Source organism: Palaemon carinicauda, chromosome 16 (assembly GCF_036898095.1).
Source record: "Palaemon carinicauda isolate YSFRI2023 chromosome 16, ASM3689809v2, whole genome shotgun sequence".
Lineage (NCBI taxonomy): Eukaryota > Metazoa > Arthropoda > Malacostraca > Decapoda > Palaemonidae > Palaemon > Palaemon carinicauda.
Genome location: NC_090740.1, coordinates 20,970,754 through 20,997,815, shown reverse-complemented (window position 1 = coordinate 20,997,815; position 27,062 = coordinate 20,970,754). Strand labels below are relative to the sequence as shown.

Genomic DNA, 27,062 nt, shown 5'->3' with positions numbered 1-27,062 from the left:
CCTAGGAGAGCTACTTACAATAGCTAAAGAGTCTCTTCTACCCTTACCAAGAAGAATGTAGCCACTGAACAGTTACAGTGCAGTAGTTAACCCCTTTGGTGAAAAAGAATTGTTTGGTAATCACAGTGTTGTCAGGTGTATGAGGACAGAGAAGAATCTAAAGAATATGCCAGACTATTCGGTGTATTTGTAAGAGAAGATAAAGTGAACCATAACCAGAGAGAAGGATCCAATGTAGTACTGTCTGGCCAGTCAAAGGCTCCCTAGCAGTAGTATCTCAACGGATGGGGGTGTACTTCATTAACAAATTCAAAGGTCGTCCCTGCATGCTGCAAAATTATACCCCCCTCCCTATTCAAAAGGCTCGCATTATTGAAGCTGGGAAAAATACACATTACTTTAAGATTTGATTTTTTCCCTCATTTCATTAACCCCTTATTTATGGGGACTCGGGTTTGTATAGCTAGGGAAAATACAAATTACTTTATAATTTGATAATTTTGCCTCATACAGTATCCAGACATCCTCATTTTTTATTGTTCTTTACTTATTAGAGCCCTTCTTATTTTACCTACCATAATTAATCTAGTAGAACAGCACAAAAATTGCATAAATAAAGTGGCTGCCCAGAGAACAATTCTACGCAATAATGAATGTGTAATAATCTTTCACAGTAATGGGAACGGTTGCTGATTGTCTCTCCTATCTCCTACACTCTATTTAGTTGACACGCAATGTGTTGGTTAAATGTAAATGTGAATATTGAAGAATATTCTGAAATAATATTGATGTCAGTAGTTACTATAGCCAATATTTGGAAAGTCTATGTGTATATGAGTGACCAAAATCCCATTTTTACTCAATAAAGAAGCTTCTAAGTGGCATAGTCTTCAAGTCTAGCAGCAGAACAGATTTTTTTTACAATGTATATATGACAAAATATGAAAATGACCGCTTGTGACCCAAAATGGCTAATCTATAGGCTACCAATGCCTGTAGGGCAAAAGATGATATTGATGTCATGCTATCAAATCTACATTATATATTTTTGATGATTGATAGTTTTTCATATTAATTAATAGTTAATTTTCACATCTGTATAAACAAACACATTACTTTGTATCGTTAAAGAAAAAATTAACATATTCTAAGTTCTTAAGTAATATAGATTTTTTTTCCAGCAAAGAGATTTGTTTGGATCGTCCTGTTTGTGAATGTGGTATCCATATAGTGTCATCTAGAACACGAATAGGACAGCTGAATGATCCAAGAAGATTGAAAGCATATATTAAAGTTCTAGAGAAACATATTACTCCAGACAGTATTTGCCTTACACTTGGTGATTGTTGTCTTATGGCATTAGTTGCTGCTAAGTTAGGTAGGTAGTATAAGCAATGGATATGCTTGTTATTTCCTTTGATTAGATTGTAGAAATCAATTTTATGTTGCTCTCTTATATTTATTTCTAGATGTTGATTCTAATGTACTTTGTGGTAGATTTGCAAGAAATTTCTATATGTGACCCAACACAAGAGAATACTGTAGCTTTTAGGTTTTACTTTTAAACCATCTACTATTTTTGATAAAAAAAAATGGTAGAAGTAACAACATTGAAATTTTCATTGCTGTATCTTTAATGAATGCATGGAAGAAACTTTCAGAGTACAGTGGAACTTCTACATACGATTGTTCCAACATCCGACGTAAAATTCGATCGAATTCTCGTCTCGACACCCAACATCATGCTCCAACATCCGACGTAGACCATACGCTTAGAATTTTCTCGAAGTGTCGGTCGTAGTTTCTTGTTTACGCCAGTAGACGGCAGCATGTCGGAGGGACACCAGTGAGCGTCGCATCGGTCAGTTCTCTGTTCTCGAGCGCATCGTATGGTTGTACCCTGTTCGGTCCATTATTAACAGTGCTTATTATCTTCTTTTTTTCATGTTTCATTTTTTATTTTACCTATAATCATGGGTCCTAAGAAGCTTAGTTTCGGTACAGGTATTAGTAGTGGTGAGAAAAGGAAGAAGGCAATGCTTTCATTAGAATTGAAGCAAGAAATTGTAGAAAAACATGAGCGCGGTGTGAGTGTGAGTGATCTGGCTAAACAATATGGCCGGAATGTGTCTACGATCTTGACGATCATCAAGCAGAAGGCAGCCATTAAAGCAGTCAAACCATCGAAGGGGATCACCATTATTTCAAAACGTCGCAGCCCTACCCTGGAAGAGATGAAATGCCTTCTATTAATATGGATAAAGGACAAAGAGATTGTTGGCGATACGATCACTAAAACGATCATTTGCGAGAAGGCCAGCGCTATCTAATGTAACTTGAAGGCGGCGGGATCTGTGGGTGACGCGGGTGAGAGTTCAACCGATCCTACGACAGGAATTCGAGGCGTCTTGCGGTTGGTTCGAGAAATTGAAGAGACAGACCGGGATTCATTCAGTTGTTCGGCATGGAGAGGCTTCAAGTTCGGACACCAAGGCTGCTAACGATTTTGTTAAGAAGTTCGAAAAGATCGTGGAGGATGAAGGCTACGTAGAGCAGCAAGTTTTCAATTGTGATGAAACCGGCCCATTTTGGAAAAAAGATGCCTAGTCAAACATACATCACTGCCAAAGAGAAGAAAATGCCTGGACATAAGCCTATGAAGGATCGGTTGACTCTTGCCCTATGTGCCAACGCCAGCGGGGACTGCAAAATCAAGCCATTATTGGTTTATCGTTCCGAAAACCCTAGGGCATTTAAGGCACATAGAGCCAGTAAGGACATGCTGCATGTTTTCTGGCATGCTAATTCTAAGGCTTGGATTACTAGGCACTTCTTTGTTGAATGGGTAAACCAAGTTTTCGGCCCTGCTGTCAAGAAGTACCGTAAGGAGAGGAATTTGCCTTTAAAGTGCTAGCTTTGCTTGGATAATGCTCCCGCTCACCCCCCAGAACTCGATGATGATGATATCGACCATTTCAAGTTTATCAGAGTGCTGTATCTTCCACTGAACACCACCCCTATCCTCCAACCCATGGACCATCAAGTCATCTCTAATTTTAAGAAGCTCCATACCAAGCATTTATTTAAGCAGGGCTTTAATGTCATGCAAAGCACCAACTTAACTTTGCGTGAATTTTGGAGGAGCCATTTCAATATCGTGCACTGCTTGAAGATCATAGATCAGGCTTGGGAGGGAGTAACTCAACGGACACTGAACTCAGTTGGAAGAAGCTTTGGCCTGATGCTGTTTCTCCCAGAGATTTTAAAGGTTTTGGCCCCGAACCTAAACCTCTGCTTGCCGTAGAGGAAGACGTAGAAGAGATTGTATCCCTTGGCAAGTCCATGGGTCTGGAGGTCGATGAAGATGACATCACCGAACTCGTCGAGGAGCATCAAGAAGAGCTCACCACTGAGGAACTTAAGGAGCTGCATGCCATGCAGAATGATGAGTTCCAAGCGCAGTTGAGTGAGGATATTGAGGAGGTAGAGCACATCTCAAGTTCGGCTGCAATAAAAGAGATGTTAGCACATCATCAACACGTGGTTGACTTCATTGATAAGTATCACCCACAGAAACTAAAGGTTTTCCGCGTAGTTTCGCAATTTGATGATGTCTACTTAACCCATTTCAGAAAAATTCTGAAAAGCCGTACCAAGCAACTTTCTCGATAGTTTCTTTAAAAAAATCTATGAATCGGTCTAGTGATCGTGATGAAGAGAAAGAAAGTGAAGCAAAGAAAACCAAGATTGAAGTGATTGAAAGTGATGAAAATTGAAAAAAAAAAATGAAATGTAGAAAAAATATAAAATATGAAAATTAAATAAAATTAAATAAGCTAAGTTAGGTTAAAGTTCACGTAGTGTAAGTTAGAGTAAGTTACTTGTACGTTATCGCAGTCACCATCTCTACCTCCTCGCCGACCGTCTGTCTCCTCCTGCATAGCAAAGCCTACACTTTCGTTAGCCTGTCTCTAAGGTAAAGTGACAATAAAGACCCCTTTTTTATTTATTATTTCTTTATAATTATTCTTTTTTAAATCTTTATTATATAATGCAATTGTATTATTGCCATGTGTAATTATGTGTATTAGTTTAATAATGGATTTTGAAGCAAAGCGAAAAATCTATTTTTGGGTGAGATAGCCATGTCGTCCTGATGGAAGGTTCCTTTAGGCAGCTGTCTAAGGGATATTTAGCTACAGTGATACTCCCAGAGATTTGACCATAGGTTTCCAGAATTCTAACTCCTGGTGCGAGTATCCTTAAGAAAATTTTTAAGGATATCGCATAATATCAGGGGACGTATTTCTTGATGGCAATCTTCACCCCGAATAGAGTTTTCGCTCTGAGGGGGAAGAGTGGCGAATATGAAGGGGAGCCGTCATAAAGGTTACCTGGTGGATCCCCTTCCCGTACTACTACAGCGCCACGCATGGCGACCCATTCCTTGTTGCAATTAAGCATGGATGGCAACAGATAGAGTAGTTTCGGGTGGGGATTGTTACATAAGTATACTTCTTTTCTTAGAAAAGGAGGGCGGTTCCATAAGGACGACATGGCTATCTCACCCAAATATAGATTTTTCACTTTGCTTCAAAATCGGTTTTTTGGTCCCAGCCATGTCGTCCTGATGGAAGTTTACCAGAGAATTACTTGAAAGTACAATATCTGTGGGTTTGTGTAAGTGTCTTAACCTTGAGTCAGATTCTATATGGTCACCCAGACCGCATAAATATATGATGCTACCATTATTCATCATATCCACTAAGGTTGGAATGAGCTTGGGCTTCCTGCCTCCTGCAGGGAAACTGTCAACTCTGAATATAGAAGTGAGGAGGTTTGTATATTGTAGGAACAAATGGAATTAATTTACCATGAGTATGTTCACACATATATCAGATTCAAGTGTTTTATATTATTTTAGGAAAAAATAATTAAAGGACTCTGGCTAGTTTTATTCAGCTACTTATGGGGCGAATAAGACGCAAATACATTTTTATATTTATATGTGTAGACAACATAAATACAAGAATGAATGTATTAAAATAGAATCAGATCCTCCACACCCAACAATCTAAAGGTACATATATATTTATCACCTGTAAGGGAAGAAATATGTATTAAAACATGGCCACTCCAAATTATTGTAAAATTATTAAGATAATTTCACTGTAGATGTTGGATAAGTTTAACACTGCGTACAAATGTACACACAGCACTGGTGTTATTGGTTTGATTCTACACCTATAAAGAACAGTCCCAGGGGCACTAGGGTGACCCTTAACCCTGGATAGGTACGCTCCTCGGACACCCCTTTAAGGGTATACTCGGTCGCGCGCGACCCTGACGCAAACAAAAATTCTTGAAAAATCTGTTTTTGCAGTAACCTCCTTTTTTTTTTTGCCAAAAAAAAGTTCAATGAATGCTTAAAACTACTGTAAAGATAAATACTACTCATCTGCTGAAAAACCATTTATTATAAATATTTTAAAAAATTAAGTAGAAAAATAAAAAGACCTAAAAAAATTCATAAAAAAAAAATTTATACATATATACACAAATCCTTTTAGGAATTGATTCTTGAATGTTTAGGACACATCTTGATGTATTTTGGATGAAGTCGGACCCATGGAGGTGAAGATCTGAAATGATAAAAAAAGGGTAACTTTTTTTGGCCAAAAAAAATTGTCCAAATTTCATGAATTTTTTTGGGTACCCAAATGAAATAGGAAGTGGCTATTTTTTTTTAGGGAATAAACATATGTTATCCTAAAATAGAAATATGTAAAAAAATCTTCATTATTTTGTAAATTACATTTATATCAGGGGCCATATCTAAAGGTCATTTTTTGAGTACTTAGAAATTTCGTAAAAAAATACATATATTTAATATATAATATGATATTTATGCAGGTAAAAATATACCAAAATATCACAAATTCTATAGGGAACAAGAATATATATAGATAGGGCAACTTACGCTTCGGATATGTCCACAAAATGGCCGCCAACCACACTGACTCAGACTCCCTAATCTGTCACCTGAAATGCAGGAAGGGTATGTCAATTTCAAGGTGTTATTTACTAATCTAATTATTCTTGGATATGCATAAAAATTGTATGGTGGATTGCTGGATGATTGTCAATTATTTTACGACTATAAAATTAGAATTCTGACCCAAAAAAAATTTTTTGAAGGGAAATAAAATCGAAAAAAAAAATGTAAAACAACATAATATTGTAGCTAAAAAAATTTGATGATATTCAATCAAAAGAGAAGTAAACAAAATTTTCCGACAAATAAACATCTAAATGAATCATTACTCTGTGATAGTTCCTTAGTACGTAGTAATTTTGAAAGAAATGAGAAAAAACGAAAAAGTGGCAATCGCAGGAAAATCGAACACATACCTATATATACGCCATATCTGGCTAAAAATAAAGATAGGCATGGGTAACCAGATCATCTAGAAACACTTTACAACACTATAAAAATATAAGTTTTGCGACACTACTTGCCAATTCCTTACGGTAACATGACTAAGCAAAAAAATGCAAAACAAATAAAAAGGGGCATTCGCGGAAAAATGGCCAACATTCTAATATACGGCATTTCAGAAAAAAAAAAATTTCAGCCACATGCTACGCAAACCATCAAGGCACATTTTCCGACAAATAAACATCTAAATGAATCATTACTCTGTGATAGTTCCTTAGTGCGTAGTAATTTTGAAAGAAATGGGAAAAAACGAAAAAATGACAATCACAGGAAAATCGAACAAATACCTATATATACGCCATATCTGGCTAATAAAAAAGATAGGCATGGGTAGCCAGATCATCTAGAAACACTTTCCAACACTATAAAAATATAAGTTTTGCGACACTACTTGCCAATTCCTTACGGTAACATGACTAAGCAGAAAAATGCAAAACAAATAAAAAGGGCACTCGCGGAAAAATGGCCAACATTCTAATATACGGCATTTCAGAAAAAAAAAAAATTTCAGCCACGTGCTAGGCAAACCATCAAGGCACATTTTCCGATAAATAAACATGTAAATTAATCATTACTCTGTGATAGTTCCTTAGTACGTAGTAATTTTGAAAGAAATGGGAAAAAATGGCAATCACAGGAATATCGAACACATACCTATATATACGCCATATCTGGCTAAAAAATAAAGATAGGCATGGGTAGCCAGATCATCTAGAAACACTTTCCAACACTATAAAAATATAAGTTTTGCGACACTACTTGCCAATTCCTTACGGTAACATGACTAAGCAAAAAAATGCAAAACAAATAAAAAGGGGCATTCGCGGAAAAATGGCCAACATTCTAATATACGGAATTTCAGAAAAAAAAAAATTTCAGCCACGTGCTAGGCAAACCATCAAGGCACATTTTCCGACAAATAAACATCTAAATGAATCATTACTCTGTGATAGTTCCTTAGTACGTAGTAATTTTGAAAGAAATGGGAAAAAACGAAAAAATGGCAATCACAGGAAAATCGAACAAATACCTATATATACGCCATATCTGGCTAAAAAAAAAGATAGGCATGGGTAGCCAGATCATCTAGAAACACTTTCCAACACTATAAAAATATAAGTTTTGCGACACTAATTGCCAATTCCTTACGGTAACATGACTAAGCAAAAAAATGCAAAACAAATAAAAAGGGCACTCGCGGAAAAATGGCCAACATTCTAATATACGGCATTTCAGAAAAAAAAAATTTCAGCCACGTGCTAGGCAAACCATCAAGGAACATTTTCCGACAAATAAACATGTAAATTAATCATTACTCTGTGATAGTTCCTTAGTACGTAGTAATTTTGAAAGAAATGGAAAAAAACGAAAAAATGGCAATCACAGGAAAATCGAACACATACCTATATATACGCCATATCTGGCTAAAAAATAAAGATAGGCATGGGTAGCCAGATCATCTAGAAACACTTTCCAACACTATAAAAATATAAGTTTTGCGACACTGCTTGCCAATTCCTTACGGTAACATGACTAAGCAAAAAAATGCAAAACAAATAAAAAGGGGCACTCGCGGAAAAATGGCCAACATTATAATATACGGCATCTCAGATAAAAAAAAAAGACATGCACGTGTTAGCCCAACCATCAAGGCACACTTTCTAACAAATAAACATGAAAAAAAATCAATAATATACGGCCTTTCCTTACTACGTAGTAAATTTTTACAAATATTGAAAAAAAACAGAAATTGGCAACCGCAGTTAAATACCCCATATACCAATAATTACGTCGTATCTGACAAAAACAAAGTCACGCATGGGTAGCCAGATCATCTAGACACACTTTCCAACACTAAAAAAGCAAAAGTTTTACGACACTATTTGGCAATATCTTACGGAAAAATGACTTGGCAAAAAAATGAAAAAGGGGCACTCGCGGTAAAATGGTCCTCGTGGTGATGAACGACATTTTAACTAAAAAAAAAAATCATGCACATGGTAGCCAAACAATCCACCAAGACTTTCCACAACTGATAACCTATACAAGTTGCACCATTCTACGACAATTTCATAATACGTAATAACTTTGATAATTATGCAAATTACCTTAGGAGGGTAAACTCGGTCGCGCTCGACCCCGACGCGTTTCAGAAATCGGGGAAGGAGTACAGCTACAGCAATGCACATCTGGACACTACTAGAGCGTGTAGGCGAGACACCTACTGCAGGTCGATCACCCACAAATTCAGTCACGGGGGTGAGTCACGTGAGAAAAACCTCTTTTTTTTTTTGTCGCTCGGGGTCGCGGACGACCCACCGTACCGTTCCAGGGTTAATAAAAGGTATTACACTTGAAGGTGTTAACACCTTTTCACCCATAAATGTAAAGTCCCAAACAGTTCACTGTTCATCGCAGCACTAGACGACAGGTTTTATAACACTACCTCCCGCCACCACATAGTGCTTCATCTCATGCACTTGCTTCACATAATGTTTGTAAAAGACTCCAGAGGATTTCCAACCTGTGTATGAGCGGAGTCTATCAAAGTCCATATACTGGAAAAAGTTCAGCGAGGAAGCAATTTTTCTCGAATCATGACCTGCGGGTGTACTGTCAGGATCCGCTCTGCGAATAAAATAGGTGAGCTTAGCCTCAGTTGTTTCAGGGATAAGTTTGATCCTGAGGTTTCGCCTATGAAGAGCTGTCCTCCCTTGAAGTCTGAAGTTCTTCGAAGATAGACCTTTAGACACTACTGGACATAGAGAGACATCTTCCTTCAGCGGGCAGATTCTCCAAGGACCCCACCTTTTGATGGGTAGCTCATTTTTGGCGAGAGAGGTAGGATCGGGAAAAAGATTCAGTTCTCCCTCTTCTGTGAACTGAATATGGCCCTCGTTTCTTGATAGGGCTAATATTTCACTAACTCTAGCCCCTGAGGCTATAGCAAACAAATATAACACAATTTGTGTTAGATCCTTTAGGGAGCAATCTTCGTTGTTCAAGTTCAAAGCATAGTGCAAGACTTTGTCCAAAGACCATGAAATGGGCTTCGGAGGGGCTGCTGGTTTAAGTCTAGTGCAAGCCTTCGGAATCTTGTTGAAGATTTCGTTCGACAGGTCCACCTGGAAGGCGTATAGAAGAGGTCTAGTCAAAGCTGACTTACACGTAGTTATCGTGGTGGAAGCCAAGCCTTGTTCGTGAAGGTGAAGGAAGAAGGACAGGCAGAAGTCTATTGAGATTTCCGTCGGCTTTTTTGCTTATACAAAAGAGACCCACTTCTTCCAAGACGATTCATATTGTCTTCTTGTTGATTTTGACTTGTATTCTTCTATAAAGTCAATACTGTCTTTCGAGGTCCCAAATCTTTTCTTGACTGCTAAGGTGAGAAAATCATGAGATGAAGGTTTTGGGTTCTCAGTGATGAAGCTGAAGACAGTCGACTTCTGAACCAGTTGGGATAGAACGGGGTTCGGTAGAGGAAACAGCCTCAGCTTCAGTTCTATCACTGGAGGGAACCAATTGCTCTTGGGCCACTTAGGGGCCACCACTCTTGCTGTCCCCTTGAAGGATCTCAGCTTGTTGAGGACCTTCAGCAGGAGATTTTTTGGCTGGAACAGATAGATGTGAGTCCATCTGTTCCAATCGAGGGACATGGCATCCGTCGCCTCTGCCCGAGGGTCCTCGTATAAGGCTACGCATCGAGGTAGTTTCTTGTTGTCGCTCATTGCGAAGAGGTCGATCTGCAGTTCTGGGACTTTTTCTAAGATGAAAGAGAATGAGTCTGCGTCTAGGGACCATTCCTACTCTATCGGCTTTCGCCTGGAAAGAGCGTCCGCCGTCACATTGCGGAACCCTTGTAGGTGAACTGCTGATAACTGCCATCTTTTCTTTTTTGCCAAGCAAAAGATGGCCAACATCACGTGGTTGATGTAGGGCTATCTCGAGCCTTGTCGGTTTAGACATCTCACTATCACTTCGCTGTCCAAGACCAGCTTGATGTGGGCTGATCTGTGAGGGGATAGCTTCTTCAACGTCAGGAGGACTGCCATGGCCTCTAAGATGTTGATGTGAAAGGTCTTGAACAGGGATGACCAGGTCCCTTGAGCTTTCCTTTGATGGGAATGACCTCCCCATCCTTCCGTCGAGGAATCCGTGTGGATGACTACCGATGGTTGAGGTGGTTGTAAGGGAATAGTCCTTGCTAGGCTCTTGACCTTTGACCACGGCCTTGAAGCGATCGTAGTAAGGTTGGTGTCGGTCTCTGTAGATCTCTTTGAGCGTTTGATGCGCATGTTCTCCAGACTCCTGACGCATCTTTCAGCTGTGCTCTTAGCACTGGGTCTGTTACTGCTGCAAACTGGAGAGAGTCCAGTACTCTTTCCTGTTGGCATCTTGAGATCCTGTTGGATTTCAGTAGTCTCTTGACGGAACCCACGATCTCTCTCCTCTTCTTTGGTGGAATGGAGAGACGGTGTGATTGCAAGTTCCAATGGATTCCCAACCATTGAAACTCTTGAGCTGGAGAGAGGCGAGACTTCTTGTAGTTGATCTTGAAGCCCAGATGTTCCAGGAACTGGATCACTTTTGTGGCTGCCTGCAGACAAGAAGTCTTGGATGCTGCCCACACCACCCAGTCGTCCAAGTATGCAGCTACCTGAACGCCTTCTAAACGTAGCTGTTATATGACTGCATCCGCAAGTTTCGTTTAGATCCTTGGGGCTATGTTTAGTCCAAAGGGCATGGCTCTGAAAACGTACTTTGTCTTCTGTAGCTTGAATCCTAGGTAGGAGGAGAGGGGGCGACTGACTGGAAGGTGCCAGTAAGCATCTGCCAGGTCTATTGAGACTGTGTACGCCCATTTCGGTAACAGGGTCCTTATGTGTTGTAGGGTTAGCGTCCGGCACTTGTTGTTCTTGATGAACTTGTTGAGTGGAGACAAGTCTAGAATGACTCTGAGTTTGCCCGAGTCCTTCTTTGGAACACAAAACAGCCTTCCTTGGAATTTGATGGACTTTGCTTTCCTTATAACCTTTTTGTTCAAGAGTTCTAAGGTATATTCTTCCAGTAAGGGGGTGGAGTGTTGGAAAAATTGAGGAAATGAAGGTGGAGATCTGTTCCATTTCCATTCTAGTCCAAGGATCAAAGGTCCAACGATCCTTAAAGTGGAGGAGTCTTCCTCCTACCTGAAGCATCTCATTGCTTGGATGGTCCGCAGGGTTTGCCACCCTGACCACGTCCTCCCCTACCTTGTGAGGGGTTTCTTGAGGAGCCTCGTCTAGATCCTCTACCTTTCGGCCAAAAGGTAATGGTGTGCCTCTCAAAACCTTGGTTAAAGGCTGGTGACTGGGCTACCAGCTGTTGAGGTACCACCTGGAAAGTGGTCTGTGGTTGAACAACCATTTGGGGCACCGTGGTCATGGTGACTATGGGATGTTGTACAGGTCAAGAAGGCAGTCTTGGCTTCTTCGTCTTCCTCTTAGTTTGGGGACCAGCATCAGGGGAAGATTTTCTCTGGGCAGAGATGCCCTACTTTTGGAGAAGGTTCCTGTTCTCCGTGGCGGCCTTAGCAACTACCTTTGGACTACTTCTTTTGGGAAGAGGTCCTTGCCCCAGATACAGGAAGTGATCAACTTCCTGGGTTCGTGTTTGACCGTTGCATTGGCAAACACAAACTCTCTGCAGGCCCTCCTGGCCTTCACAAAAGCATACAAGTCCTTAACTAGATTAGCCATGTGCATCTTGGCCAGGACTGTATACATGTCTGGGGTGCTTGCAATGCCTGCACACATCTCCATGCAATTCTGGAGGGATAGAGAGTGGCTAGTCTCTCCTTAGTCTCCTGTTCTCTCCTCAGGAGAAAGTCCGACAGCTTCGGGAGGTTCTCACTGAACTGCTGTCCTGCGATGTCCGCGTTGAGCTTTGATACTGAGAAGGTTAGGTGGACCTTGTTCCAATCCTTCTCGCCTGTGGGCAAGGCCAGAGACAAAGGCCTACACTCCTCTAGTGTAGGACATGGTTTGCCTGCATCTACTGCCTTGAGCACACTGTGAAGAGCTTTCGCTAAGAAGGGGAAAGCTCTGGATGAAGGAGCAAGAAAGGTAGGGTGTTTCTTGCTCAACGCAGAAACTTTGGAGTTGGTATATCCTGCCTTCTTCAGGCCACTCGTCAAGAGAGCCTGTGCCTTGTCGTGGTCGAAAACCATGACTTCCTTGGGTTCCATCTCTTCCTTTGATGCCGGCTCACTCTTCAGCCAGGCGAAACATTCCGGGTAAGCCGAAAGGTTTGGCCAGAATTCAATGTCGTCCAGGGGGATGGCCCCCATCTTCTCCGAAATGTAGAGTTTCCCATTCATCATAGGCATGAACTCTGCATACCTCCAGGGATTGGTTTCGGAGCATGGTGGCAGGTCAGACACTTTGGGTCGCTTGTATGACCCACGAGAAGTAACTACATGGGTTGCTTCCCGGAATTCCTTCCTCATATCTACATTTTCCTTCCATAGAGAGTCTACTAGTTTCTGGATCTGGGCCACAACTGCTTGGCCCAGCGGGTCTAGTTGAGGGGTTGGAGCCGAAGAAGGTGACGGCACAGGCTGAAATGCCGACACAGACAGAAGAGGGTCCTCCGCTTCTGTCGACTCAAGATCTTCTTTATCTCCGGGTGGTTGGGCCACCTCTTCTTCAGGGTCCTCTTGAAGGAGACCCTTTTCGGTGTCCGAGGACACCTCTGACATCCTCTCCTGATGGATGTCCATGCCTTGTAAAGGCTCGTTGATGTCGGCCTCTATTGCAAGCTGTATGCAAGGAGGTCCGGGTTGTGCCTGGGGTACGACGGCATCAGCTGTTGCCTTCGGGAACAGCAGGCTTCTCAACAGCTCGCTTGGTAGGTACGGTCCCGGAGAGTTCTTTTGGCTCGTACCCACTTCCTAAGCGTCTCCCTCGCAGTATCCCTCGACTCTGATGTCTTGGGATCGCCGAAACCCTTGGTCATCAAGGCCGAGCAGACGTTGCAATGCTTGGGATCCCAATATCTCAAGGTTTCAGTTGCGATGGAGCAGGGGGCATGAGACCTGCACATGCTGTGACCACAAAAGTCCCTACTTCTGTGGTTACAGAAGATCACCTCACACTTTACCTTGGCCTCCTCCTGTAAAGAAAGAAAAAGGTGAAATGAGTATGGGGTAATTTATCACACTGATAAATTAATTTAAGTTAAATTCATGCATGAATTTAGCACATACTGTTATCATTATATCTTAGGATAGTAAGCTAGAAAGAAAATAGGAAAGACACATATCTGTGTCTCCTGTCCAGGCAATTGCTGTGACCTCCCTCAGTATTAATATTTAGAATTTCCTTATTAAGGAAATCTAGGGTGAAAGAGCCCTAGATTCTAGAGCTATAGTTATTGTATACTAGCACTAAACCTTCCACAATGGAATATTAATATTGTAGGGTAAAGAAATTATGTTCTGATGACCAATGGCACATCAGGATATTGAAAGAATACTTCACTTCAATATTATTTTAGCAGTCTTAACAATGGATTGTGAAAGGACACAGAGTATGTTGGAAAATATACTACTGTATATTGTATACTTATAGTTTTCTAACTGCAGTATGTACTACAGTATACTACAGAAATACTGGCTACTGTATAATCATGTACTGTAGTTCTGCCGGCTTGTTGTCAGCTAGGCTAGTACCTGACGGCACTATCTGACAGAGAGAGAGAAAGCATGGAGAGAAGGACTACCGTATTATTATAGTTAAGTACAATAACTAGGGTTGTAGGGACTACTGTCCCAACTGCCTTCTTCCAGAAAGAGGATTCAAATGGAAGGGGGGAATGTAATCATTCTAGCTTCCATGCAGCCATGGTATCTGTTGCCGACTGCTCTGCCGGGTCCAGGGTTTGTGGATGGCAGTCCAAGAGAGGACTGAAGAATACTCAAAGTTATAAGGGTATCCCACCAGCAGCCGTCATGGCCGGCATAACCTTTCCCGGAGCCTTTCTTCCGTTAGGGGGAAAGTCGAAGCGGCAATCCAGCCGCCTTTGTAGGAGCCCGGCCGGCATCGCAGTCCACCCGGCAAGCGGGGAGATTGTACCATACCGGCCAAAGATGTTGTGACGGCTAGGCCGTCACTAAAGGACAGAAAGGGGCTGGGAAAAGGGTCTTATATTTTGTGTTGAAAGAAGGCGGCACGTCTGCCTCCCACTATCGGTCACAAACACAGAAACATAGTTTCTATACCAGCGCCATCTTGGGCGACAGAGGAATAACGATTCCTTAGCCTAAGACCTTGCCGGATATAAGACATGTCTTCTAGACCACAAGGGAGAAGGTGGCGGCAATCGTACCACCACTTTCGGTTGTGGGCTAGGGAAGCCGGGCTTCCTATGCCTGCAACTGAGAACCGGGAGGAGGGGAATGACTAGTCCCCCGGCAGTAGAGTTGCCGACAACAAGACTGAATACTCTGAGTTACTGTCGTAATTCAGAGGGAAGCCTAGATGGGAATAAAATGCGAGAGGTAACAAATGTCATATTTCCTTGGAGGTATAATATGATGCCCCGAAAATGGGAGAGGTCTCTTTGTCGTCTCCGTATTGGTCACACTCGGTTGACACACAAGTTTCTGCTGAAGGGCCAACACCAACCGTATTGTGACGACTGTTTAGTACCTCTAACAGTGAGGCATTTGTTGACCGAATGCCCCAATTATAACAACTTAAGGAATAGATATCTGTTTGAGGCTTGAGGTGAGGATGGCAGGTTCATCCTTGCCAAGATCCTTGGAAATGATGTGTCCTACTATACAAGTGGCATTTTTAGATTTATTTCAGAAGCAGGTCTTCTGAAAACTATTTAATTTTTATGTCATTCAACTTTTATGATTTTAATTAAATACTTTTATTTTTTATTTTATTTTATTTTTTATTTTTGTATGCATACATTAAATGTTACCGGCGTCAATGACCTTAGATGTCAGGATGCCTGAAAACTATAAATCAATCAATCAAAGAGGGAACAGAAACACTAGCCTAGTCAAGCTGGAGTACACTACTCTATGGCAAGACCAAGATAGGGTTGTCGCCTAATGGCAGCACTCAGAGGGAAGGAAGGGTTTACCCTTAAATCTCTAAAAGAGACGAGTATCGAATTATATTAGTAATTCTAGGAGATATACTATCTCCGACTGAATTGATAAAACGATACAAGAGGGTAAACGGGGATCATATACGAAAGTATACTAAAACGCATTAGGCTAGCCCGGCGCCAGTCAGGAACTCGGCTACGTTATGTCGCCGAGACCCTATCATATACAATCAACACATTACACAAAGAGGAAATATACGTGTATGATCTTATCTTCACTAGTATAATTTGCCTAAATAGCTATAATTCATTAAAGCTAAATACCGGGAGCGTCATACTACTGAATAAATAAAGCATATATGGCGTACAACAGCGTCCAAAATGTCGCCTCCGGTGAATGGCTATGCTCCGATAAACATATCTAAATTATGCTAATTTAACTGTGAGAAGGATACTCGCACCAGGAGTTAGAATTCTGGAGACTTATGGTCAATTCTCTGGGAGTATCACTATAGCTAAGTATCCGTTAGAAAGCTACCTAAAGGAACCTTCCATCAAGACGACATGGCTGAGCCCTAAAAAGGAGTTCTCATAAGTTTTTGGGCTGTAGAACAAATTATACAAATTACAGTGTATTGTTATGGGAATATTCGCTCCAACATACGATCGTTTTAACATACGATCTAGGTCCCGGAACGAATTAAGATCGTATGTAGAGGTTCCACTGTATTTGCTGCATCATACACCTTACTGAAGGCTCATGAGCACCATATTACACCTACTTCACACTGAGCCAATCAACCATTTCTAACACTTTCTAAGTATTCCTCCCTTCTTTCCTAATACTTATGAAATTACTGTGCATTACTCTTCCCCATCCTTTTTTTCTGTTCATTTTACATCAATAGAAAATTAATCTTGATGCATCCTGACACATGACTAACCTTTTTGCCACTTATTGTATGTATTATGTCCACATTTATAAATGTATAAATTCTTCTTACACCAAATATACTATGCAAATAGGAAAATTCTCAAAATACAGCCAAATGTTAAATACTTATCCAATCTGGTATTATGGTGGTGATAAATTGATTTTGATTCCAAGTACAAATCCTGAATTTAACAGGAATATGTATGGGAGAGTTGGAATTAACTCCTATCTCTTCTTATTGCCACATGGTCAAATCAACAGTCTACATTATACCCGGTCAGAAATACTTATCATAAAAAGAATTTCCCCATGGGTCTGTGTTCCCTTGGTAGAGTAGATTAAATAATAAAAGTTTTTTGTGGCATTTTTTGAATAAAGGAAAATCATCAATGTTTAGGATATACTTATAGAATAACCATGTGTTGTTTCCTTTGGAATCTTTTATAATATTGAAGATGGGTTGATTTTGATTTCAAGTGCAAATCCTGAATTCAACAGGAATACATTCCACGGAGTCAGAATTGACTTTTATCACTATAGCCGGATGATTGAGTCAACTTTCTACCTTTATTTCTACTCTCCACTAAAGTTCAAATCCTTGCTCAAGGAAAAGTTCATATCATAAAAAGAATTTCCCTATGGATCTGTGATCCTAAAGCAGGGTGGATACGATATTAAAAGGTAATTGGCTTATTCAAATTTATAGTATATTTTATTTATATATATATATATATATATATATATATATATATATATATATATACTGTATATATATATATGTATATATATATATATATATATATATATATGTATATATATATATATATATATATATATATATATATATACACTGTATATATATATATATATATATATATATACATATATATATATATATATATATATATATATATATATATATATATACACACACAGTAGGGTTCCAAATTATGCGAGAATTTGGTCGATTAATGACCTCGTATAAATGGAAAATCGCATATTTCGAAACAAACAACTAACAGAAATAATTCCATTGCGGCCATGGCAACCAGCAATTTGCCTATTCAAATGTGTTTACTACCCATTTCTAATACTTTCTTTGTACTATACTGTATTTCTTTATAATATCAAATTTTTCTTGTAAATAAATCAAACATTTAATATACTTTAAAGTTCTAATAACTTGAAAAATGGTTAAAATTACAACCAGGATAGGTGTAAACACCATATATTTCCCGTTATAACACAACCCAAAGTACAGACAAATTTTAATGTTTGTCATATCTATTGTATAAGACAACTGGTGAATAGCAAAACCATCACTCTATAGACTAGCTTTTGTTGTTTGATTGAAAATCCAGAATTATCAAAATAAAGACGATTTTATATCATGCGTTTCCTAAACACGCCAAAAAGCACAATAAAAAAACAACCAATGTTTTGTTTCCGTTTATCTCAGATCATAACGAAGACACAGACGCACTTACTCATCTGTTAATTTTTGCATCGACGCAATCTTATCAGTATTGATTATATGTTGAATTTGTCATTACCAATGTTCTAATTATTTTTTATTAGAACTTTCAAATAAATGAAATGAATGCCATTTATGTAATGTTTTTCTTTATGATGCCGCCTGAAACGGAAACCTTCCATTTGTTTACGCTCCATCTTCGATCATAATAAACAAACGAATGCATTAAACACACATGATCTAAGTCATAACTAATGATATTACAAACATTTAGTAAACATTAGGTTATTACAAATATTTTACTTACCGTATCCATATAAATTCCTAAATTCGTAGCAAAGCTGGAAATTTTTTTTCTTTATGCGTTTAATCCACAATAGCAAACTGCCGCTAATGACAGAGTGATAACTTACGATAATTCTAAACTGTTACGAAAGATAATTGTCCTTTCCATATCCAAAATACTTTTCCTAACTTCAGTTATAAGTCAACTTGTACCCACCTCAATTATGGATCCATATGCAAAAAAAGGTAAAAGAAGAAAGTACTAGGCCTATTTTTAAAGTCATCGAACAATTAGGTTACCGCTATAACGTTCGATGTGACAGAGAGAGAGAGAGAGAGAGAGAGAGAGATGGTTTTAAAGTACTAAACAATAAATATGATAGGTTATAACACATTGGTGTTTATGTAATATTAAGTGTATAGATGGTTTGAATAAGTTAAGAAATGGTGTAAACAATTCTTTGTTATTGTATTCGCGCGGAAGCTAGACATCAGCTGATGTGATCACAGCCATAAGTAAAACAAAAATAAGTTAGCAATACTCGATTTTTAAAACACACCCGAAATTTAACAACATAAGTACATGTTTTATTATAGCGCAATTGACATTTAAAGAGTAAAAATTTTCTGGAATAGAATGGTGTTTCCTAAAAAATAGTGGTTTGCGGACGATATCGGTTACCGTATTTTAAGCTATGATTGAAATGGATGTATACACGGTATAATTTTTTCGTTTTGTATTTAATTGACACTTCAAGAAAACCGATTTTGGTTTCTTCATCTATTTGTAAGTATTGTATAACGAGAGAGAGAGAGAGAGAGAGAGAGAGAGAGAGAGAGAGAGAGAGAGAGAGAGAGAGAGAGAGAGAGAGAGAGAGAATCAGCTGTTGTAATTGAATGCCGTGTTTTTGTTTCGTGTACCCCCTGAAGCGAGGAATTGATCGCCACAACTAACAATATTCATGTTAATTTCATTCTTAAAATCAAGTTGCCATATGTGAACTATGGTTTTATTTCTTACGGAGAGAGAGAGAGAGAGAGAGGGGGGGGTATTTCTGCCATCAAATCTCTCTCTCTCTCTCTCTCTCTCTCTCTCTCTCTCTCTCTCTCTCTCTCTCTCTCTCTCTCTCTCTCTCTCTCTCTCTCTAGATTTTATTTTACCGTCTACTCTACAAAACCAATGTTTGCAAATCAAATGTATACTGTTTAAAATATGACAAAATATTGACGACTCGTTACCGAAGTTTAGGCTATTCACTGCCGATAAACGAACCCAGTCTACTCGTGAAAACCTTGAACGCCCAGAGGGAAAAATAAGGCTTTTAAATATACTGTACTAAACAAAAATAATGCTTTAATATACCATCATTAACACTACCATTACAATTATCGTAAGGTTGGAGAAAGATAAAGATTGCCGAGAACGTAACCACATTTCTGTTTACATTTTGTCAGCTGGACTCGCACAGTTAACAGTTGATTTCATTGTTGATGTGGAATTTTATCCTTAAATAGGCTATTCATTATGAAATTATGTTAATGAAATGTAATGTTAATATTGTTTTGTAACATTTATTATAAATCACCGTATTTAGGGCTACCAATATACTTAAAAAGACAATAGATTTGATACATTTTGTAGTGCTTGACTCGCGAACTTTGAACAGCCTCGCAGATACAGAAAATTTATTTTTGAAAAATAGCGATCGCGGAAAAGGGGAATCGTATAATTCGAACACGCATAATTCGGGACCCTACTGTATATATATATATATATATATATATATATATATATATATATATAAACCGGTGTATATAAATTTACATACCTACATACATACATACAGTAATGGATCACAACAGAAAGTAATTCGTGTTGAGTGGCTTTCGTTTCGTTTCGTGAAAATTTTGTGTTACGAGTCTCAACAATATGTTGGATCAGATTAGAAGAACAGCTTCAGCCACAGTTTTGCTATCATTATCATTTATAAATCTGTGTGATTATTAGTCCAGAACAAACAAAAAATAGTGATGATAGTATTTCAAGTAAAGAGGTACCGAATATTGTTTCTTTTTATGAACTGTTGTTTGATGGTAATAACAGTATTGTTTACCTGCTAATTTTTAGAGGCAAGAGAGGCCATAGTAATGATAATACTGTAATAGGAAATAGTTCGGAATTTTCTTTATTTGGAGGGGATTTTACTATTCCCTTTCTTTTTTTTATTGTGTTAGTTTGATTTATACTTCTTGTTATATGATTCACTATTTTTATGTGTGCAATATTCTTGGTTTGTTCTCCTGCTCTTTTGGCCATACCTCCATAGTCAATGTTTGGAAGGTATGGTGAGAAAAATGATGGGGGAATAGCTAAAGAGCTTCTAATTCTATATATACCAAGTTTTCTCAGAATCAGAGGAAAATAAAGTTTTATCTTTTAAATTGACCTGTGACTTCAAGAATAATTTAAGATAATAAGGAACATTTGAAAAAAAAATATACTTGCCAACCCTTAAAGTACATCTTATTAAATTTGATCAAAATCAGAGAAAAATGAGGAGTTTACTTTTAAATTGACATGAACTGTAGCTTTGATAAAAAGTTGGTCAAAATACACGAAGCAGTAATTGGGTATATGGTGTATATCTCTGGAGACAAAACACCTATAAGTATTAGTTTCTGAGATATAGTATAAATCACAATACAGAAAAACTTTATTCTTTAGATTGACTGTTGCCTTGAAAATAGTTCTAGATAGAAAACTCTTAAAAAATAATCACCAACCATTAAGTCACCTACCTACCAAGTTTCATCATAATTGGAAAAAGTAGAAGAGAATAATGATAATATGTATAATATGAAATGTATAAGGTATTACATTTGCCTCATTATTCAACATTTATACACACTATTTGAAAGCAAATACCTAAATTCTGTTTGGTCATATAAAGAATGAAAATTAGGTTTGTAGCAACCTTCCAGAACACTGGAAGGATTGGGATTTGCCATTTATTTTCATAATTTATGCATAAACAATACATATTAATTTTTAGAAAAGGCAAAACAGTTTTCTTCTCATTTCAAGAATTTTATCAAATTACAGTAGATAATAATGTAATACTATATACTTAGTTTTGTGCTAAACATCTTAGGTATTTATAGAGAAATTTTTTTACTGAGCAAGTTTTCTGTCATTTTAAATTCCTCATACTGTACTTATGTTTGTTTGCATGATTTAAGTTTTTTTTTTTTTATTATTAATAGAGGATTAAATTTTTCTTATTTGCCTTTTTATTCATTTTAGGAGCCCGACATGTTTATATGACAGAAAGTCCAAGCACAAAGAAAGTGTTAGAAAATTTTATTAACGTTAATAAACTCCAGAACAAAATTACAATATTGCCGGGAGACGTCAGTGATGTGACCATTGATCAGCTAATAGCACCTGTAAGTATATAATAATTATTATGCTTTGGTTAATTGATGGTGTAGGCACAGACTTTTTCAAACCTCTTCAGAAAACTGGTTGTATCACTGTATTCTTTTTAAAAAAAAAAAGCTGTGTATGATCATTTACTAGCTACTTATATGTAAAAGAAAGGTAGTGATGAAAAAAGGGTCCAAGTTGAAAAAATATCCACAAAAATGTTTTCAATGTGAAATCCCTGAAAATTTCCATTTATGCACAATATTAGATTATCACGTCATGTTTAATGAAATTTATTTCTTAGTATACATCTTCATATAACAAACATTCATAGCCCTTTTAACCCTTTCCCTCTTTATTTTGTTCCTTTGTCAAATTCTTAGGAGAAGCCTAAAAATTTTTACATATTTTTTTACAGCCTTATATTTTCATGAACCTACCAAATATTCATGTGTTATTTCTGCACAAATGAGGAGATTCAACAGCCACTTATAAACTTAGGAAATTTTTGGGCTCGGGCCATGTCGTCCTGATGGAAGGGTTCCTTTAGGTAGCCTTCTAAGAGATATTTGCTACAGTGATACTCCCTGAGAAATAAACCGAAGGACTCCAGGATTCTAACTCCAGGCGCAGGTATCCAATTAAGGATATCGCATAATATCAGGGGACGTATTTTTTAGATACGACACATAGCAATCTTCACCCCGAATAGATTTAACTCTTTGATGTAAGGGGAAGAGTGGCGAAAGAAGGGGGTGCCGTTCTAGGTACCTGGTGGACCTCCTATCCATACTACTACCGGCCGCCATTCCTTTACTTCTAGCGCTATAAGCTAGATGTTCTCCCACGTTATCCCAGTGTTTTGCTGCAAGTTTTCGGAATAATCATCATGCAATCTCCAGCATCTTCATCTTCTGAAAAGTTGAGTATTAATTCTTTCCTGTGTAATTTTAGGCTCCCTTCTCACAGTTAAATTCCAATAATTTAAGTGTGTTTGGTTGAGCATTGCCAAGAACCGGAGGCAGCCATTTTACAACTGTAATCACCCGTTACTATTTTATTTTATTTAGTCAGTAGGGCGACAATTCCCGACATTAAGCTATAATATTAGCTAGTTAGGCAAATTATAAAAGTGAAGATTTTGCATACATATATATGCACCCTGTGGCCGCGGCGGCATAAAACAATTATAATAGCGCCAACGTATCCCTGCGTGTCGTAAGAGGCGACTAAAAGGGATGGGACGAGGGGCTGGGAACCCCCTCTCCTGTATTATAATCCTGTGAAACATCAAAGAGGTGGAGCTGGGGGGGGGAGTGACTGCTCCCCGCACTCTAGTTTTGGGGTGTTTGAATGTGCGTGGATGTAGTACGATAGAGAGTAAAAGATGTGAGATTGGAAGTATGTTTAGGAATAGATGGATGGATATATTGGCTTTGTGTGAGACAAAGATAAAAGGGAAAGGTAGGAACTGATGTTTGGTGAAATGTCTGGTAGTGCTTGGGATTGAAAGGGGAAGAGCAAGAGAAGGTGTGGCTTTATTGCTGATTGAATGGATGACAGGTAAAGTAGTGGAATGGAAGGAGGTATCATCTAGGTTAATGTGGGTAAGGGTTAGGTTGGGTAGGGAATGTTGGGCTTTTGTCAGTGCGTATGGGCCAGGTTGTGAGAAAAGTGAAGAAGAGCCGAATGAGTTCTGGAATGAATTAACTAGGTGTGTAGAAGGACTGGGTAGAAGGAATTATGTAGTTGTCATGGGTGACTTTAATGCTAGAGTGGGCGCAGGAGAGGTAGAAGGTGTCATTGGGAAGTATGGCCTACCAGGTGAAAATGAGAGTGGTGAGAGACTGGTAGATATGTGTATTGAGAGGGAGATGGTGATAAGTTCTAGCTTTTTCAAAAAGAAAGATAAAAACAAGTATACATGGGTAAGAGTGGTGGAAAGGGCATTAATGGATTGTGTTGATAACTAAAAGAATGTTTGGAAGATTGAAAGACATGCACGTGTTTAGGGGTATGGCTAAAGGTATGTCTGATCATTTTTTGGTGGCATGAAAATTAGTTGTAGCAAAAGAGTGGGGGAATAGAGTAGGTGGATGTAAAAGGGAGCTAGTGAGGGTTGAAGAGCTAATAAAAGTGGGAGTGAAAAGTAAATATCAAGAAAGGTTGAAAATGTCATATGACGTAGTGAAAGTAAGGGAAACTGGTAATTTAGAGGAGTGAAAGTTAGTAAAAGAAAATTTTGTTGGTATTGCAAATGAAGAAGTGAAGGTAAAATTGGAAGAGAAAAAGAGGGCTTTTGAAGAATGGCTGCAGAGTAATAGTGTAGAGAAGTATGAAAGATATAGGGAGAAAAATGTGGAAGTAAAGTGCAAGGTAAGTGAGGCAAAGGGGGCAGCTGACCTGAGGTGGGGTCAGGGATTGGGTCATTCATATGAAGAGAATAAGAAGAAGTTTTGGAAAGAAGGGAAGAGAGTAAGGAAGGCTGGTTCAAGAACTGAAGAGACAGTGAAAGATGGAAATGGAAGGTTGTTAAAAAGGAGAGGAGGCAAGTAAAAGGTGGGCGGAATATTTTGAAAGTTTACTGAATGTTGAGGATAATAGAGAGGCAGATATAATTGCTGTTGCAGGTGTTGAGGTGCCGGTGATGGGAAATGAGAATGAGAGAGAGATTACAAAAGAGGAAGTGAGGAGAGCACTAGATGAAACAATAGTAGGAAAAGCATCTGGTATGGGTGGTGTGAGAGATGAGATGTTGAAGGAAGGGGGTGTGACTGTACTTGAATGGTTGGTGAGATTGTTTAATATGTGTTTTGTGTTGTCAATGGTACCCGTAGATTGGGTTTGTGTGTGTATTGTACCACTATATAAGGGTAAGGTAGATGTGCATGAGTGTTGTAATTCAAGGGGTATTAGTTTGTTGAGTGTAGTTGGAAAAGTGTATGGTAGAGTACTGATTAATAGGATTGAGGATAAAATAGAGAATGCAATCTTAGAAGTACAGGGTGGTTTTAGAAGAGGTAGGGGTTGTATGAATCAGATTTTTATAGTTAGGCAGATATGCGAGAAATATTTAGCAAAAGGTAAGGAGGTGTATGTTGCGTTTATGGATCTGGAGAAAGCGTATGATAGAGTTGATAGGGATGCAGTGTGGAATGTGATGAGGTTATATGGTGTTGGTGGAAGGTTATTGCAAGCAGTGAAAAGTTTCTACAAAGGTAGTAAAGCATGTGTTAGGATAGGAAATGAAGTGAGCGATTGGTTTCCAGTGAGAGTGGGACTGAGACAGGGATGTGTGATGTCGCCGGGGTTTTTTAACTTGTATGTTGATGGAGTGGTGACAGAGGTGAATGCTTAAGTGCTTGGATGAGGATTAAAACTGGTAGATGAGAATGACTATGAATGGGAGGTAAATCGGTTGTTATTTATGGATTATACTGTACTCGTTGCAGATGAGGAAGAGAAGCTTGGACGATTAATGACAGAATTTGGAAGGGTGTGTGAGAGAAGGAAGTTCAGAGTTAATGTGGGTAAGAGTAAGGTTATGAGATGTTCAGGAAGGGAAGGTGGTACGAGGTTGAATGTCATGTTAAATGGAGAGTTACTTGAGGAGGTGGATCAGTTTAAGTACTTGGGGTCTGTTGTTGCAGCAAATGGAGGAGTGGAAGCAGATGTACGTCAGAGAGTGAATGAAGGATGTAAAGTGTTAGAGCGAGTTAAGGGAGCAGTAAAAAATAGAGGGTTGGGCATGAATGTATAGAGAGTTCTGTATGAGAAAGTGATTGTCCCAACTGTGATGTATGGATCGGAGTTGTGGGGAATGAAAGTGACGGAGAGACAGAAATTGAATGTGTTTGAGATGAAATGTCTAAGGAGTATGGGTGGTGTATTTCGCGTAGATAGGGTAAGGAACGAAGTAGTAAGGGTGAGAACGGGTGTAAGAAATGAGTTAGCAGCTAAAGTGGATATGAATGTGTTGAGGTGGTTTGGCCATGTTGAGAGAATGGAAAATGGTTATCTGCTAAAGAAGGTGATGAATGCAAGAGTTGATAGGAGAAGTACTAGAGGAAGGCCAAGGTTTGGGTGAATGGATGGAGTGAAGAAAGCTCTGGATGATAAGAGGATAGATGTGAGAGAGGTAAGAGAGCATTCTAGAAATAGGAATGAATGGCGAGCGATTGTGACGCAGTTCCAGTAGGCCCTGCTGCTTCGACTGGTGCCTGGGATGACCGCGGAGGTAGCAGCAGTAGGGGATTCAGCGTTATGAAGCTTCATCTGTGGTGGATAACGGGGGAGGGTGGGCTGCGACACCCTAACAGTACCAGCCGAACTTGGTTGAGTCCCTTGTCAGGCTGGGAGGAACTTAGAGAGGAGAGGTCCCCTTTTTTGTTTCATTTGTTTGATGTCAGCTACCCCCCAAAATTGGGGGAAGTGCCTTGGTATATGTATGTATGTATATATTATTCCTCTTCCTATTATGTAACTTTACTTTCCGTATGCAGCGGGAACCCCAGCGGTACCAACCTTGGCCGGGGATCCTACCAGAGCTAGGCTACTCTCGCTCATATATATGTTAGTAAAGTATTTCCCCACGTTTAACCTCACCCTATCGCTCCTTATTGATTCGGATGAGAACTTACATTTTCTAGAATCTATGGATAAGGGTTGATATACATTCTCTTTCAGAGAATAGAGGCTAAACCCTTCCTCCCCCCCTGAGTGCTGCCGCCGCTACAGGCGGCAACCACTGTCTTTCTTCATTGCCGTCGAATAGAACAGAGTTCTTGCCACCTCCGGATTTGAGTTAGATAGTAAATAACTCAGGGTGCTCTTGTCTTGCCGTAAAGTACATCACGGATTTATGAATATATTATGTGATATTATATACCCTCTGTGGTGGGGGGGGGGGGGGGGCATAAAAATAATTAGAAAAGCGCCAACGTATCCCCGAATGTATGAAGAGACGACAAAAAGGGACAAGATGAAGGGACTTGGAATCCCCTCTCCTGTATAGTTACTTGCTGTGAGATATCAAAGAAGAAGTGCTTGGGGGAGAGTGACTACTCCGTGCACTCTAGTTTTGGGTTGGCTGAATGTGTGTGGATGTAGTACGATAGAGAGTAAAAGATATGAGATTGGAGGTATGTTTGGGAATAGGATGGATGCATTGGCCTTGTGGGAGACAAAGATAAAGGGAATGATGAAGTGATGTTTTGTGAAGTGACAGGTAGTGTCTGGGATTTAAAGGAGAGGAATAAGTGAGGGTGGGCCTTTATTGTTTGAGTGAATGGGTGACAGGTGAAGTAGTGAATGGAAGAAGGTATCATCTCAGTTAATGTGG

The 27,062-nt window shown here is 39.0% G+C and overlaps 1 protein-coding gene across 2 annotated transcripts in view; it reads left to right on the top strand.

Moving 5' to 3' along the window:
• The window catches only part of Art7 (arginine methyltransferase 7), a 210,426-nt gene that overhangs the window by 131,160 nt on the left and 52,204 nt on the right, over positions 1 to 27,062 (top strand). For both annotated transcript variants that reach the window (XM_068389650.1, XM_068389651.1), the window contains exons 10-11: positions 1,182 to 1,378; positions 21,599 to 21,741. In XM_068389650.1, coding sequence (XP_068245751.1) covers positions 1,182 to 1,378; positions 21,599 to 21,741 — 340 coding nt within the window. The remainder of the gene's footprint in view (positions 1 to 1,181; positions 1,379 to 21,598; positions 21,742 to 27,062) is intronic.